This window comes from Poecilia mexicana, unplaced genomic scaffold, assembly GCF_051168715.1.
Source record: "Poecilia mexicana isolate PSO_F unplaced genomic scaffold, ASM5116871v1 scaffold_9, whole genome shotgun sequence".
In the NCBI taxonomy this organism is placed as follows: domain Eukaryota; kingdom Metazoa; phylum Chordata; class Actinopteri; order Cyprinodontiformes; family Poeciliidae; genus Poecilia; species Poecilia mexicana.
The window spans coordinates 21700942-21717489 of record NW_028263378.1 but is presented as its reverse complement, the minus strand read 5'-3'; the positions used below and the strand labels follow the sequence as shown (position 1 = coordinate 21717489).

Below are 16548 nucleotides of genomic sequence, written 5' to 3'. Positions count from 1 at the left end.
TTCAAACTTTGCCACAAATTCTCATCTGGATTTAGGTCTGGACTTTGACTGGACCATAAGACCTTGGAATCTATGTAGCAGTATCTGAGTAAAGGGGCTGAACACATATGCATGCCAAATCTTTCAGATTACAACACTTAAAACAGAAAAATAAATAAAACTGCATATTATTCCCTCAAGTTTACAGATACACATTCTATTGTGTTGATCCATCACATAAAATACCAATAAGGCATGCTGAAGTTCAACAAAATGTGAAAAAACCCTTAAGGGATATATGAAAACTTTTGTAAAGTAATTGTAATTGTAAATTTTATACATCCGTAGTAACTCTTTTTTAATTTTATTTCAGGTTCTACCTCCCACAGAGAAGCCGACACCAATCAAGTCTCCTACTCTCCAGGTGTTGGAGTATGGAGAAGCTCTAGCTCTATATAACTTCAATGCTGACCTTCCTGTTGAGCTTTCCTTTCGCAAAGTGAGTGGTTCACCTTGACAATTTTCATTACTGTTGAAAAAAAGACATCAAAACAAAAAAATTTAAAGTAGGACTAAGCAGACTGATAGTTTTGCTGTTTAAATATTTGGAATTTATAAATTAAAAAAAAAAAACTTTTTAAAGATTTTTGGACGAGTTTGTTAGCTTTGTATCCTAAAAAAAAGAATAACCAGCTAGTCTGGCTTTGCAATAAGATCCACCCATCAGCACTGTTCAGACCCATTATAAGGTCAGGTGTTTGTTTAATCCATGACAGAGTGGGGTGGGGGGATCATAACCACTTGTTGGGATTGTACTGGGTCAGTCTTTTTCTTGGCAGAGACCCAGAAGCAATTTGGACTCGAGCTAAATTACTCCCAGACAAGCTCCTTTTTTATGCTCATAAGATATTTCAGTATTCTTGTTAAAAAAATCCCATCAAAACTTATCCTAATGACAGAATAAGTTGTGCTTTCTGCCTTATATGGTAAACTGTACTCACAGAGGAGAAAAATACTGAGATGAAATTTGAGCATAAAGGCCTGTGAGAGTTACAGTCAAAATACTGAAGGAAAAATTGGGTAGATTTGATGGGAAATGAAGTAAAAAAAAAGTTTTTAAAAACAAAATTGTGTGTTATAGCAGATAAAACATTCTGCTGGAAATTCCATGTAAAATATATATATATTTGATCAGATATACAAAATACATGATCAAGTTATGAAGATTGAGTAATGCTTTATTTTTGTAGAAGCAGTTGTTGCTGCCAATAAATTTGGGGAAGTTAATCGACAAATTGTCAAATAATTTTAAGTCAATTCTACAGTGAGACAGATTGCTTACCAGGGAAAATATTTAACCGAGTTGCCAGTTATCCAATGTAAATTCAATCAAATCTCAGACCATATTCAGATAAACTGCATAATAAATTAGTAAATAAATAAAACCAAAAAACACAGTAATGAGGAACTTTACATGCCTCTAAATATTCATAATACTTTTACTCATATTTTTAACTGCCTGTTTGTTTTTATCGTATTATTTTACCGTTTTTGGTATTATGTCTCTTAATTTTAATAGATTTCTTTTCTTTTATGTACTTTGTGATTTTTCTAAATAAACTTATCTTACTTTACTTACTTAAACATTAAATCTCATTGCGAAACAATTTTAAAAAAGCAGCATATCCTGGTTTCTGTGGACGGGTTTACAGCAGTAAACTCATTAAGCAGAAAACAACAGTTTAAGTTCTGCACCTCCGAATGACCAAAACATTATATATGAAGTAACATTTCCTAATTTTGTTTCCTTTCCCCGGCAGGGCGAGGTGATCTGCATAACCAGGCAAGTTGACGATAAGTGGTTGGAGGGCAGAATCTCTGGAACGAATCGAAGCGGCATCTTCCCGGCCAGTTACGTCCAGGTCAACAAGATGCCCCGCACCAAATACTCCACGGATGACTTCTCAGCGGGCCCCATGTCTCCTGGACCGCAGAGTCCGGGGCGTCCGCTCTACTCCCCGTCCCCGCGGTCACCACTGATTCCCTTCACGCCCCCTTCCCTCAGCCCCAAACTTGAGCACTCCCCTCTGAAACCGTCGTCACCTGTCCCATATGGCGGCCCGGGCTCACAGTCACGCTCCCCCAACCAGACACTGTCACACCATCGACTTCCCCACGGCACCCCGCGTAGTACGCCTTCTCCCACCAACCAGAACAGCAACCTGGTTGCAGCACCCTCCACCTTTAGAGCAGTTTCACCTTCTTCTCAGTCTTCAGCGCCTGTGCACAGAGCGGCAGCTCCTTCAGTGAGCACTCCCAGATACACTGGTCCCTCACAGGTCTGCTCTCACCACCGCCCTCAAATATCACAGCATGCCCACACCTGTGTGCTTTCCTAGCTTGTGTAGATACAGCAATATTTATGATGTCACTTTAACTGATGTGAAAATTGTTCCCCCCCCAGGGTGCAATACCAAGCCTGTACGCTCCCTCGAATGCGCATGTCAACTCTCAGAGCAATCCTGGTTCAATAATGGGGCAACGTCGACCGTACGTCTGTTTTTTTTAGCTTTGCTGCAGATCAGATGGGTTATGTGAAACCATTTGGAGTAATTTTGTCTGTCTTTTGAACTGTAGGTATAAAGCTGTTTACAACTACAAACCCCAGAATGCAGATGAGTTGGAGCTCAGAGAAGGGGACATTGTGCAAGTGATGGAAAAATGTGATGACGGCTGGTTTGTAGGTAACGGACTTTCTATTTTTACCATCATTAAACGAGGCGAGTCTTACTGTGAGCCAACTAACCCATGAGAACCCAGGCACACTTGTCCTTGAAAGTATGCAGGATATGATGTACATAGGTCAGACCAAATGAAGCACAAATATCAAATTTCTGGAGGAAAAGAAAAAGATCTCAATTGCACCACCTAGTGTTCGAGTTCTATAATGCGACACATTTATTACATTGAGAGTGCCTCTTGGATTCTTTTGCTCAGAGTTTTAAAAGGATAAATTCCAGAATAAAGATTGCAAAAACTTTTCCTTGTTGTATATATTTTTATAAATTGTGCACTAAATAGTCTAATCTTCAACAAGTTATTGAAAATTGCACTTTAAATTATACTATTTTACCCCTTGCTTAAAAAAGAAGACAGTTGCTGACTAAGCCGCTGTCCATTTTATGTCATGACATCATGAGTTTACGCAGTGCTGCAGGAATCTAGAGATCATTTCCAGAGCACTGAAATTGCATGTTGCATAACATGTCGCTGTGGATCCTCATCATTAGCAGTACTTGAAATGTGTCATCTGGCTCTTTACCCAGGGCAGCCAGGGGTTATTATTTGGTACTCTCCAAAGCAGTTAACAGTCCCTTATGCCTGTAATAGCTTTTATTCCCTGGTTGACATGTTCAATTAGTGCAGAATGGATTAAGCTCTAAAATATGGTGATCTTCTTCCTGTGCTGCTTAATGTTGATGAAGTTGCTATTTGATCTAATTTAGCACTGAATTCAAGGGCTGTTTCACAATCCCAGACTGCATTTGATCAGTTCTAATTTATAATCTAGAATATGAATCATACCTGAACTCGTTTATTCGACCCTGAACACAGCCTTTTGAAGCACAATATAAGATTTGTGCATTCATTCATATTTGAAAATTTTATTTCCAGAAAAGCCATTTTATATGTTGTAGACAGGATAAATTTAATCAGAAATACTCCAACTGATTAAAGATATAGAAAATAGTTAGTGAATAGTCTGACCAAAAAAGGAGAGCAATTCTTTTTCTTGATTTAACATTTCTTTCTTGATAACAATTTTTCTGAAACTCAGATACATATCATCTAGATGAACCAATACCTACAGAAAGTGGAGCGTTATCTTTACAAAGCACAGAAGAGCAGCGATGTCCATGTTCATGCATCCTTATGGCAACATTATTTACTTGTCGGTTAGCACTTGTCTGCAGAATCACTGCTATATTTTCAATTACATTTCACTTTTTTTTTTTTTTTTTTTTTTTACCAGTGTCAATTTGCAAGAAGTAACTTTAAAACAGCACAAACGACAGAACATTAAAAAACAAATGTGAAGCGTTTTTATGTGAGCGCCCCCTCTTCTGGACATAACAAGACATTACATGCTTCTTTATTACAAATTTATCATGCATCAACAATCCTTCTTTGTTTCTGTGTTGTGACCTTGTGTGTGCACTGTACTCTCTGCAGGTACGTCAGAACGGACTCATGCTTTTGGGACTTTTCCTGGGAATTACGTGACACCAGTCTGACTTCCTCACTCCCTGCTTGCCAATACTCAGTGGGACTGATGAGCATAGCTAATGAACATTTCCTTGTCCCGTTTACTGCTTATGTTTTGTGGAGTTTGCATGTGCACTCTGTTTTCCAGAAGAGAAGGGAGGGACACCGTGTGGTTTCTCTCTTCACTGTCCTGCATGTGTGAGCACATACTGAATGCGAGCGTGTGTTGCACAGTGATTTCAGGAGCCTTTAGAGCAACACTGACGTGACTGATTCTTATGCACAAAACGAACATTTTAGTTTCCTTATTCCACAACTTTTTGCAGCTGCAGGAAATTTGCATTCCTTCCCACTGAACAGCACAATTCCCTCTGAGGTCCTTAAACAGCACACTGCTGCACTCAGCCTTTTGTCACCACAGTGCCTACACAAACCACAACTGGGATGTAAAAACAAAGATAGAGAGTTCTGTAGCGTTTTCCTGAGTTATTAATATTTCTTTCACATATTTTCCCCCCAGATTTTCTTTCAGATGTCTGAAATAACTGCAGCAGTTTTCGAAGAAACATCACAAACAACCTTAGGACAGTAAGGGCTTTGACATACTGTCATCTGTTTACTGCCTGTGAATGAATCACACCAAGTCTATGGTGTAGTTCATGCACTAGTTTGATTACATTAAAGTGCTAGGCTGTTGTTTTCTGCCTGATAATGAAAAGTAAAAGCCTCCATCATATTCTCTGCTTTCAAATTAATTTTCATATATGCTACAGCTGCAGCTGTGTTTAAGAGGTTGGATCAAGAATGCTCTGATGGTTAAATTATCCTTTGAAGTGCTAAATTTAACGCTGTATGTGAAGTGCCAAAAGTAGCTGAGGACGACATGCATCTGTTCAGATGTCCACGAAACATTCCCAGCTCACTGTCTGCTATGTTTGCAACAGCTGTTTTTGTGATAGTCTTCTTTTATGTTTTTACATTGTTATTTGAAAGCAGTATTCAAGAAAATCATCTGTTTTTGGTTCAAGTGTAACTTGATGAGTTTATAAGACTTTATCTAAAAAAAGTCTCATATTTAAGTGAAAGTTTCACTGTAAAAAATGATTTTCATTTACTAGCCACATGAGATGATTGTACAGATTGTAACAGTTTGTAAAACTGAAAGGATAATATATATTTGCTTATAAAGTACAGTGTATTGCATATATATGGTACGCAATTTATATTAAAGTCGATTAAATATCACAGTGATAAAAAACGACTGGTGTTCACTTATTCATTTTGTATGTTTCGGTAATATTGCTGATCGTTTGTTATAGACAAGAAGATCAATGAAAGTTCAAGCCTGATTTCTTATTCTTTATTCTTGGACAATACAATTTTGATTTAAATCAAAATAAAACTGCATCACAAGTTCGTGGAGCAACACATTTACTTAGAAAAGCATACAAACAACTTAGAATAAATATTTTTCAAGGTAAGGCTGTCGTTTTATGGAAATCATTCAGCTGTGGGATTTTTATTGGTTTTCTGGGTGATTCACTCTAAGATTACATAACATGGTTCATGTAGATTATAGGGACATTGTGCAATTTAAGTTCACAGGTAGGTTTGGCTGTGGAGTGATCACACAGCCCAACCATGAATCAACATTAAGGCACCTTTGATCAAGATCTCATCCGTGCTTTTATTTGCAGTGACCTTTAAATCATCAACGTGGGAGTGTCTTGCTATTTCAACTCTTCTTATTTCACATTTCAAACTCAGATTTCTAAAGTACCTCATAGAGCTGCTCAAACTCAATTAACCTGTCTCCTGTTGCACGTCCCACTTTTTGTCAGCAGGAGGCGCGTGGACACAGCGCAGTTGATTTTGGATCAATAGCTCAATCTGCCGTGTGCTCTGCGGTAAGACACGCCCCTTACTTTCAGCTTGTGTCAACCTTTTTTATTTTGGTAACGGCACATGGCATCGCGAGCTTATCCTGGTTATACCACAGAGCGCGCGCTCACAGCTGGCATTCTCGCGTGCCTTCTAAACCTTCCACACGACTGGCTGAGAAGCGGCAGCGGCTTTCCGGTGTTTGAAAAGCTGCTCTTCTCTTTTTTTAAATAACTATTGGTGACAGTGTCTGCCAGACTGCAGCATCTAACCGTGCTGACTCCTGGCTGTAGAAGGTTTTTTTGTTGCTCAGAAATAACATAACACAGGTGGAGGAGAAGACAGACTTAATTGCACCGCATTTAACTTGGTAAGTAGCTCCGCTATTCCCATCTACATATATTTTGTTTGACACAGCTCACTTGTGAGAGTTCACATTACAGCATACAGCTTTGTGTAACAAGTAGCGTGGGTTTAATTTAATGATGAGCAGGATACCTAGATTTATAGTCGAGTTGAAGCCTTCGGGGCTTATAAAAGTTAGAATTCACAATTGTGGCTTCACAATAAGTGAGACGATAAATTGTACTGAAGTAATAAATGACGACAACAGAAAAAATACAATTTTACAAAATTATTTCTACATCTGATTAAAAACATTGAAGGTTGACAAAAGAGCTGTGGGATTTGGTTAAACAAACAATAGAATTAAAAGTAAAAGTAAGTACTCAAACCATGTATGATCTATATACAAGTCAACAACAGTATTTGTTTTTTATAAAAATCATTTGATAAATACAATTCACATTCTTTGATGGTATATATGAGGAAAGTCTTTTGAAGTCGGTCATTTTTAGTGGGTCTTCCTCTAACAAGCAAAACATTTACCTTGAAAAGTCTCATAGTCCTTGAAATGTCTCTAATAGCCTCGACATCCGATCTTGAACTCAAGAGGCTTTACCCAAAATGTTCACTCCTCCACTCACTTCTGTCACCATGCTCTTGGTCTTGTGCTGACATATGGTAGATTCCAACTCTGTCTTGTTCCACCGTTTGGCATTGTGTTTAATCTGACATAATGCCTGGCTGCCCATGAGCAAGTTTCATTGTACTACTCATAATAGCTACTTAAGGTATTGTGCATGCTCAGGTCAAAGGGCGGGTAAAACAGAACATTAAATTGACACTTTAATGTCGCACTAAGCATTGCATCGAAAGGAAAACAGCTGATTGAGCAAAGTGCTCTCAAAGGTGTGTGTTGGTGTAGAGGAGGCCGTGTAAATATGATGTGGCCAGATGTTTTAAAACTTTAAAAGCCCACAATTGAACTTGCAAATCAATGAGAAAAACAAAAAAGAAAGGTCGTCAGTGGTGAGATTTGAAGAAACTGACATGTGTTGATGCCTTTCCTGTTTCTGTCCAGAAGATTTTTTTCATTAGGTATTCAGTTTGATTTGTGATGGAACGGCACCAGGTGCAAGCCTCTGAAGCTCTCAGACACATTACATCAGTCCAGCAGCTGTTTCTGTTACCCTCCTAACCTTTAAAGTTGCCTGTTGAACGGTAATGATGTGCTTTCATGCTTCATTTTTGAAAAGTCAGCCTTTCAGTGCTGCATTTCTTCCCTATTTTTTCGTTAAATGTCTGGGTAGGCATGCTCCTCTCCTGCTGCACTTCACAGAAGCTCTTTAGAAATAACTGGACCTGACTGCGAGCTCAGCAGATGGAAAACTACTTGAGGGGTTTCAGAGCACAGCCCCGAGCAGTCACAGTAATTCAGCCTTGTTCTCAATACTCCTGTGATTGCAATTTGAATATGTTTTCCATTGTGTCTGGCAGTCTTTCATCTCCGTGTTTTACCTACCCTGCTCTTGCTCTTTGTGTTGGTTTTACTGACAGCTTGGTGCTGCGCTTGCTAGATGAAAACTGGTTAAAGTCATCCAAAACCAAAGGCAGTTGCATTATAATTTTGGGTAGAAAAAAAAACAGAGGCTTTTCAAGAAAACAAGTAGAAGTTGATGAAAAGATGTCTTTTTGTTTATCAGTTGTGGTCCCCTAAAGCGAAGTAAATATTTGAAGACATTTTTAGATGAGCATTTTCTTGTGCCGTGTTCCGTAACACATATACAACGAAAGCAAGGTCTGCATGTTTCTCGTCAGCAGGAAGTCTGTGTTTTAGTTTCAGCAGACGGGTTTTGACTCTTGCTTTCATTTCAAGTTTTGTGCAAAGTTTCGGAGTCATACTTGGCACAAAAAAAAAAAAGAAAAACGAATGTTCAGCGAACATTGGCAATGAATCTGGAAACATAAAGTTGCAGCTGTGTATTTTGAGGATGCAGTGAAATGAACAAAGTTCTTCTTACAAAAAAGGCAACAGTGCGTGTTGAGGATGTGGTGAGCTGCTCCAATTATGAAACAGTTGAGGCTGTTGTCTGATTTCCTTAGCAAGAACAGTGGCATCAAGATCTTCAAATGCGATACCAGGAGTTTTGAAGGGAGTAAAAATCGTCTTTTTATCTTTATCAAGTACTGCTTCAAAGTCTCACTCCAGTCCACTGTTGCGGCGCTTCATGAAATGCTTTTATACACCAGACTGCTAAAGATGAGCCTCCACCCTTGAAGTTTTCTCCCTCGAAAAGGGAGTAACCCACAAAAATTACAGGTATGTTTCAGCTTATTATTAATGTGCTGACACATAAGCAATTAAACATGGCGATATTAAAGACAAAGGATAATGAACATACTCCCCTTTTTGACATCACAAGCCTTGTTGTTGTTTGATGTTTTCTCATCTCCTTGGGGACTGCAGCTATATCTGACTAAATGGGTGTGATTTGGTGAATATGCAGGAAGTTTTTTTCCCCCTCTTCTCTGCCCAGGGAGAGGTTTTGCTTCTGCATTCCTCTCCTTTTTGTTCACAGGGTGTGAGTTCAGGTATAGTTGGTTGAGCTGTCGGTGCGGTGCACAACACCCAAGTTGGAGTCAGCAAGAGATGTCATTTCTAAAGTGGTTTTGTGGAAAGTTCACACTTTGTGAAAGACAAACAGAGAGGTAGAGCCTAAACAAGTGTCTGTGATTCATGTTGAGAATATTTCCCCTGAAGCTACAGTGGTTCATCTAAGTGTTACTCCACAACAGAGCTCTAAGTTACATTGTCTCTTCTGTTCATCTGATGCTATTTTAGTTTTGGGGAGCCAGTTAAGTATATTTTCACCCAAACTTTAAAGGGATAGGGCCGAGATTATTTTTAAGTGGGGCTTTGGGTAAAAGTATGTAGTCGATAACATCTTGGGAATCTTCATTTAGTATAAGTCCAAATTGGCTAGTCTGATATCTTCCTTTAAATTGCTACAAAATTTTGCTTCCCTTTTTATATTGCAGTTATCATGCAAGATACCCATTGACAATACTGCGACAAGCTAACTTTTATAAGATGCTAATGTTAGCATCTGATCCAGAGCTTGATGTTGGCACTAATCTTTACCCCTAACAAAAATAAGATTTTTATTTTTATGCAAAATTTCTCATCTGTCTACTAAAATGCACAATCTCTTTAGCTTGATGTTGCGTGACTGGCTAATATCTTACCTGCTGTGGATGACTTTCTTGGTATTTTGTTTTGTATAAATCCAGATTAGTTGGTCAATTAAATAATTGCATAATCCCAGAGCGAAAGTAAGTAGAAGATGAAGTTAACAGTTAGCTAATAGTTGGATCCAACCAGATTTCTGCTGTCTTACAACAACAACAAACTCTATAATGTCTCATTTATGTGAATGCCATTTTGAAAACCTCTGAACATTAGACATGTTTGCATTGTGCAGTTATTTACTCAAAGGTTGATGATTGCTTATGGATTAGCTGAATGTGGGAGGTTTTGCACCACCAGTGATCCAGAGAACCGAACATGTAAACATGTGCCAGTCAGAAACTGTCTGACATAAAAGGTGAAAATGTAAATAATCACAAGCTTGCCAATTTAAACATAAAAACTCTATGGCACAAAAATAGTGCTTGCATAAACCACTAACGTATTTGATTCTGGATTTGTTATAAGTCTGCTATGGTCTCATCCCATGGGACCACTGTTGGCTCAGGCAAAAGGGACCAATGAATGTGGATTTAGACTAAATAAGGAAGAAAATTGAGTTCCTCACTGCAGGTAAGCTATTAATTTCCCAAAACATTTGTAATAGAACCTATCTTCTAAAATCCTAACACGTCCCTTCAAGGACAGGGGAGGGAAAGTTTTAGTTGAGCAAAAGAAATGTTGGTCAGGTGGGCCAGGAGTTTTATTGATCTAATTAACATTTTAGCGGAGTACAAAGTTCCAGTTAAAGCGCATTTGGAAGCAACTTATTTTTCCAAATTTCATTCCTGTTTAAAAATTAGGTGCTAATCTAGCAAGTTGGCATTGTTAAATGCAATGATTTGAATTGTTTCCCGTGATGTTTACTATTATATTTACGGCCTGACTTTTTGCAGTGATTCTCTGCTTAAGCTCATTCTTTCCAGCTTTAAACACAAATTTACCTGTAAACATAAGGAATGGTTGCCATGCTAAACAGAGTTACTGACTCATCGAAGGCTAGTCATTTTGCCTCACTCCAGTCAGCTACATGCACAGTTTCAGACTTGTGTGCACAGGCATCAATTATTCAGCTTGAATAACCCATAAGTACAGAGGTTAAATGTTGATGATTGCATGCTAGATATTATGTGTCTGTGTGGTAATGCTTGCATGCACCTATTGTTACAAGAAAAAGATATCTACAGAAAACGATGTACTTCGGTCAACCTAGATTTTCATTCAGTATATTGCTTCACATAATAAAATGAGTTTATTTCTTACAAATTATTTTATTAAATGTGGGACACAAAAGTTGTTTTTTTTTTTTGGGTGCGCTGTCAAGATTTTCTGCATATCATAGTGGTGAGTATTGAGTTGAATGCAATGCTGTCTTGTCATATCGTCTTTCTGTTTGTGCCTTCAGGGATGAGCTTTCAGACATGCGAAGTGTCAAAGAGTCTTTAACATATTGCATATGAACATGACATGCTTGAACTATACCCGAAGAAGAAGAAGAATGTCCCTGTGAAAATTAACAGACTGAAAAAAGACAAAGTAAAGCTGCATTCATTTCTAATCTTACTAGTAAAAACTGTCAGATCCTATCGTGAAACTTTATTATATTTTCTACAGAATGAGAATCAGCTTTTTTGGCCAGGATTGTGTGAAGAAACAAGGAATCTGACTTCAGATTATGTTGAAGCGAGATTGTACACATGTGGAGACCACCTCCATGGCAAATGATGCATGGAGGTGTTAGCATCATGATTTTAGATGCTTTGCTGCAGCAGGACTTGATCAGCTCATCATTGAATCCACCATGAATCCTGCTGTGTGTCAGAGGGAGGGAGCTGAGGGGAAATGTGAGGTAATTTGTACAAAGGTTAAAGCTGAAACAAATGTGGATCCTGAAACATGACAATGATCCAACATGTACCAGTAAATCTACTATAGACTCACTTAAAACTCTGAAATGTAAACCTAGAACTTGGACTCATTGGTATTCTTTGTACAAAATAACATACTGCAGACTATTGGGGTGTAGGGTGTCCCAACTTATCCCTTTGCTAAAAATCATGTTTTTTTTTTTGAGTAATACAATATTGAAGAATGTGATCCAAAGTGTAAACTCGTTTCAGTATGCTACGTCTCGTGTGTGTGTGTGTGTCAAATGTCGCACACTAATTCGTTGGCAAGCAGATTCTCAGTAAAATCACAAACCCGTCTGCCGTCAGAAGTGGTTTTCTACAGCTTAAAGCGATTTCTCATCAGGATGGTGTCCTGCTTTACAGCCGACGCAGAACCAGACAAAATTATCTAATTAATTAATGCACCACATTAATTATGTGAATGAGTCGTTTACTACTTTTTGTGGCAACAAGAAGAGAGCGAAGCATTTTTTGTTTGCTGGCAACTGCTAGACAGCAACTGTGGGAAAGGAAAGTTTCTCAAACAGCTTTCACTTTGTAATCTCACATCATACATAACTTGACTACTGATTCTTACTGCTGCTGTATTTTTCTAGCCTCTTCTCCAGCCTCTGAGCCCAGCCACAGCTTGTCACCCTCTTTTATTTGTGTGATGCCAGCAGTCAGGACTCACAAAATTGGCAGGGTGCTGGGGAGGTTCTGGTCACTTTACAGGAACGGCTGCAGACACTCCTACAGCTAAAAGACTCCCCCCGAGGCTGGGAAAGTTTGGGGCGGCTGCTCCCTGTCATTAACACTACTGTGCCTATTTTTGCAGGCCACAGTAATTAAGAGACCCTAATGATGGTGAGCCCAGTAACCCTGTTAATTGGCCCAGACTTTTAATGAGAAACTAGGTATGCACAGTTTGTCCTAAACACTTGTGGAATGTGCAGACAATGAAATGGGCGTGGGGGGGTGGGAGGGGAGGAGACCGACTGCCGTCCTAGATCTACTCAAGCCTGCAATGTTTTTCTGATCGTCATATTTTATGTTTAAAGACTTCATGCATGCTTTGGTTCACTGTGTTACTGTTTTGACAATAAAGATGATGGAAGTTAAGTAGATTCTGGTCAAGTATTTTCAGACTTAAAATGTAATAATATGGATATGTTTTGATGTGGTTTCTATAGAATATACAGGCAAACTTGTTTCATATGCATTTTATACAAATACAATCAATTGGGTTTCTCCTGCTTGGGGGATTTTGATGGGGTTGTTTAGATGTAGTAGATAAAACAGATGATGTGTTGAAAACTACACCTTTTACTTTTAACACCCAAGTGGAAGAGGGCCTGAAAGATCTTAGCTATGTCTCTCCATCTACCTACATCCAAATCTCCATAATGCTACAACCACTACTTATGCCTTGAATAGGAGGGTCTTGCCTCCCATCCTGGTGTTGCATTTAGCTCAGAGCTGCTTAAAAACAAAAACACAGCAGTGTGTTCTATGCTGCTACCTCTGCTGCACTTGAAACTGGAAATAATCCTTCCTCTTATCTAAGGGACAACTTTTGCACATACCAGTGACGTAGTCATTTTATTCACTGCATCTAGTTCCTCCTCACCTGTTCACATTCCTTTGCAAATCACTTAAGCAGCTCCTCCATAATGACACATCCATATTGTTTTGTACACCAAAAAAGAGAATCTTATTATTCATTACAAAATCCAGATGACTAAATGTTTTTTAAAGCCTTTGATTAAAATGCCATTACGTCAAAGGAAGAGTTTAATTATTATTTAATTATTTAATTACCCATCCTTTAATCAAGTGCCACCGCCTCAAATCTATGCTTTTAAATGGGCCAAGTTTGTCTAGCATCAGCAAATGTCATTACAAGTTAGATTTTTTTTTTCTTTTTTTCACCAATATTCACCTGTATTTACCAACATAAACTCAAAAAAAGAGTTTAAGTATATGCATAATACCGTGAATATATCGGTAAGTATCACATACTTGTATAAATGAATGTTGCAATACTTTTTGGCTAATTGCATTCTGATGTAATGTATAACACATTCAATTCAGTCTCTGCACCTTGCACATATATTGGTGTCCAAGACGTTGAAGGTCACAATGTGCTGGAAACACGAAGACGAAAAAGTCGTCATTTCAACATTAATCAGCATGATTGCCACTGTGATTTGCTGATACTATATACACTGGCATGCAGTAATAAAATTAGATTGCTGTTGGTTACAAAAATATTTAGGAGAACAAAGAGCTTATTTTGATTTTTCTGCTACTCAAGCATGGGCATGGATGGATAATCTAAAAGGTGGAGTTGGAAGGATTAGGACCGCATGAAAATCATTCATGCCTATAATGGACTATATGGGCATGACTATAATGGAAAATGGACTACATCTGTTATAAATTGCTCTTCTTTTTCTCAGTAGTGTGTCAAACACTCTGTGACCTTGAGCTTCATGGGTACTGTCTCATGTCAGGTGTGGTCATCTACTGCAACGATAGTCCATCCAACAAGATCAATGTCATGATTCTTGTAATTATTGCCCTCCAAGTAGTCCTTTGCAGTGTTAATGTTGTACAAACTGATATTACAATGCTTTGTGATGCATTGTGTTGTTACAGGAAGGATAAAAATAAAGTGGTAAAGAGTAAATATCCATTCCTCCATCTTTGATCTGTCGTAATGATGCATACAAATCTTTCTTTACCTTATGGCTGCTTCTATACTGATCCAACATTGAAAAACATCACTTAATGGTAAATATAGTGATAAAATGCAGTGAAACGCAAAAAGGCAACCATCTTGCCCTGTTGGTGCACCGGTCACTGGTTATGATCCCTTGTGACATGTGGTTACTAGGCTTGATTTATACATCATTGTATTGCTCCAGTGTAAATGCAGAGATAAATCTGTGTGCATTCCACCTTGTCTTCAGTGTATTGTAAGATTAAGTCTTACACACACAGAATGCTGAGACTGAACTTGGATCACTGTTTGTTCTTTCATAGCCCAAATCTTTATTGCAAATTGGTGCAGCAGGGGCATACTCTCACCTGTGCATTGATATTGAATCTTTGAGTTAAGCAAATTGTGCAAGTCTTGGTTTACTTATTATTTGCAGCTGTTTGTTCTGATTGAATCTACCTCAAAGCTGTTCAGTCTTTGTACTGCAGTGAGTCTTTTATGTAAATGCCCCAAAATCTCAATAATACAGATCATCATAATAATTTAGATGACATATTGTAGATTTTCAGATTTTATTTTGTAGTTTTATCAACTTTCCTTTCTGCTATAAATTGACCTGTATCAGTTTTAGTCTCCATATTGACTCTGGATGCTAATGGCATTCGGGGGACGTGTTGGTCACATTTCCCAGTTCATTTTCACTATTCTGCAGTTATAAAACTTTAATTATATTGAAATCTTAAGTTTACAGTTTATTTAAGCATGTGACTCTCATTTATTTATAAATTCATGTAAAGTTTTAATGATTTCTTCCATTATTACTGGGTTCAAATCTAAGAGGTTCCTGCTGCAATGTAATAGAAGTAATTGTTTCCTTTTAGGTTGTTTATTTATTTTAATTAAAAAAAATAGATGGGTGATTTATTCAATTTTTTTGCATTCAGTAGAGTGTATAAAATAATAATAATAAAAAAAACTTACAGGATCATCTACACCTACACATTTACTTTTTTGTCCATCACAGTCACAACAGCTCTGCATGTTTATAGTTCAAATGTGTGTATGTATCTGCAGTACTTATCCCATCATCACATAGTATTTCTACATATGTGTTTGTGTAGGCAGTTGAATAACAGGCAAACTTCATGCACAGTAATTAACAGGGTAAGTTGATGGTTTAATTACAGGTTGTAGCTAAGTCGAACAGCAGCAGTTTGAGCTAATTTGGGACAAAAACATCCTAAATTTTATATAAATGTGTGTCAACAAGGCTTGATTTCCATAAACTGACAGCTTGTGAGGAATGTGTCCTTTACTCCTTAGCCATTAAATGCTTAGACTTCCTGTAAAGGATATCAATGCAGTAGTTTCTTATCTAATTACCCTTTTGTACCTTGCTGACATCATCTTTATAATGTCATGCTTCGTCAGATCAGAGAAAATGAGAATAAATGGGGGAAAAAATAATTTTCATGACACAAACGAGCCTAACATTTTGCAAACATTATTTTGTTCTGTATAACTTAAAAGATTTCTGATGCTCACAGGGAGCATGCTTGCCAAAAATGATGCTGTCCAGTTCACCAATCAGCATTTCAACATGCATTTTTTTGTTTTCAAATTGGTTTTCAGCATTTAAAGCTCTGCATCTGAAAAACCTTTTTTTCATCTGTTTTTATTTAGTGTTACTTCTGCTTTATGAATTGAATCAGTTTATGCATAACCAAATCTCTAGACACTTCACAAAGCACAACAGTGCTGACCCTTAAACAAAACTTAAGGTAATGTTTTGAAAAATAATTTGTGCAATATGGATAAATTGAAACAGAGGGGAATAATTAAGCTGTAGGTTTGTGTACCTGTAATATGTTGGGCTGAAGTTGGTACTTGGCACACTTTTGGTTTCACTTTCGTTCACCAAATACTAACTTGAGAAAATCTTCATTCAGCCTCAAAAACAATTAGCCTCTGTGGTTAATTGTTAGAAAGTTAATTTAGCCACATGAAAAATTTAGACACGCTGCAAATACAAAAACCTATGTGGTTTAAATTTAACCAAATTGTATTTTATTTCAAGCTTCGTCAAAGAACTTTGGAGGATAAATTACGCAGACTTGAATACTAAGGGAAATGAATGCTGCATTTTTAGGTTTTGTGACTTAAAGTATGGTGTATTCCCTTTAAACGCTGCAATTTCTAACATTACTATAAGCAACAGG

The 16548-nt window shown here is 37.7% G+C and overlaps 2 protein-coding genes across 10 annotated transcripts in view; both read left to right on the top strand.

Moving 5' to 3' along the window:
• The window catches only part of sorbs3 (sorbin and SH3 domain containing 3), a 32803-nt gene extending 27300 nt beyond the window's left edge, over window positions 1–5503 (top strand). For 6 of the 8 annotated variants that reach the window (XM_088008983.1, XM_088008982.1, XM_088008984.1 and 3 more), the window contains 5 exons: window positions 353–478; window positions 1800–2318; window positions 2444–2529; window positions 2617–2723; window positions 4213–5503. In XM_088008983.1, coding sequence (XP_087865109.1) covers window positions 353–478; window positions 1800–2318; window positions 2444–2529; window positions 2617–2723; window positions 4213–4274 — 900 coding nt within the window. In that variant the 3' untranslated portion in view covers window positions 4275–5503. The remainder of the gene's footprint in view (window positions 1–352; window positions 479–1799; window positions 2319–2443; window positions 2530–2616; window positions 2724–4212) is intronic. The other 2 variants (XM_088008986.1, XM_088008988.1) reach the window with 2 other exon arrangements.
• Window positions 5504–6209: 706 nt separating this feature from the next.
• The window catches only part of pdlim2 (PDZ and LIM domain 2 (mystique)), a 42117-nt gene continuing 31778 nt past the window's right edge, over window positions 6210–16548 (top strand). The window contains exon 1 of one of the 2 annotated variants that reach the window (XM_014982303.2): window positions 6210–6496. The gene's annotated coding sequence lies outside the window, so the exon portion shown is untranslated. Of the gene's footprint in view, window positions 6497–8546; window positions 8789–16548 lie in introns of those variants that run through there. The other variant, XM_088008989.1, reaches the window with a different exon arrangement.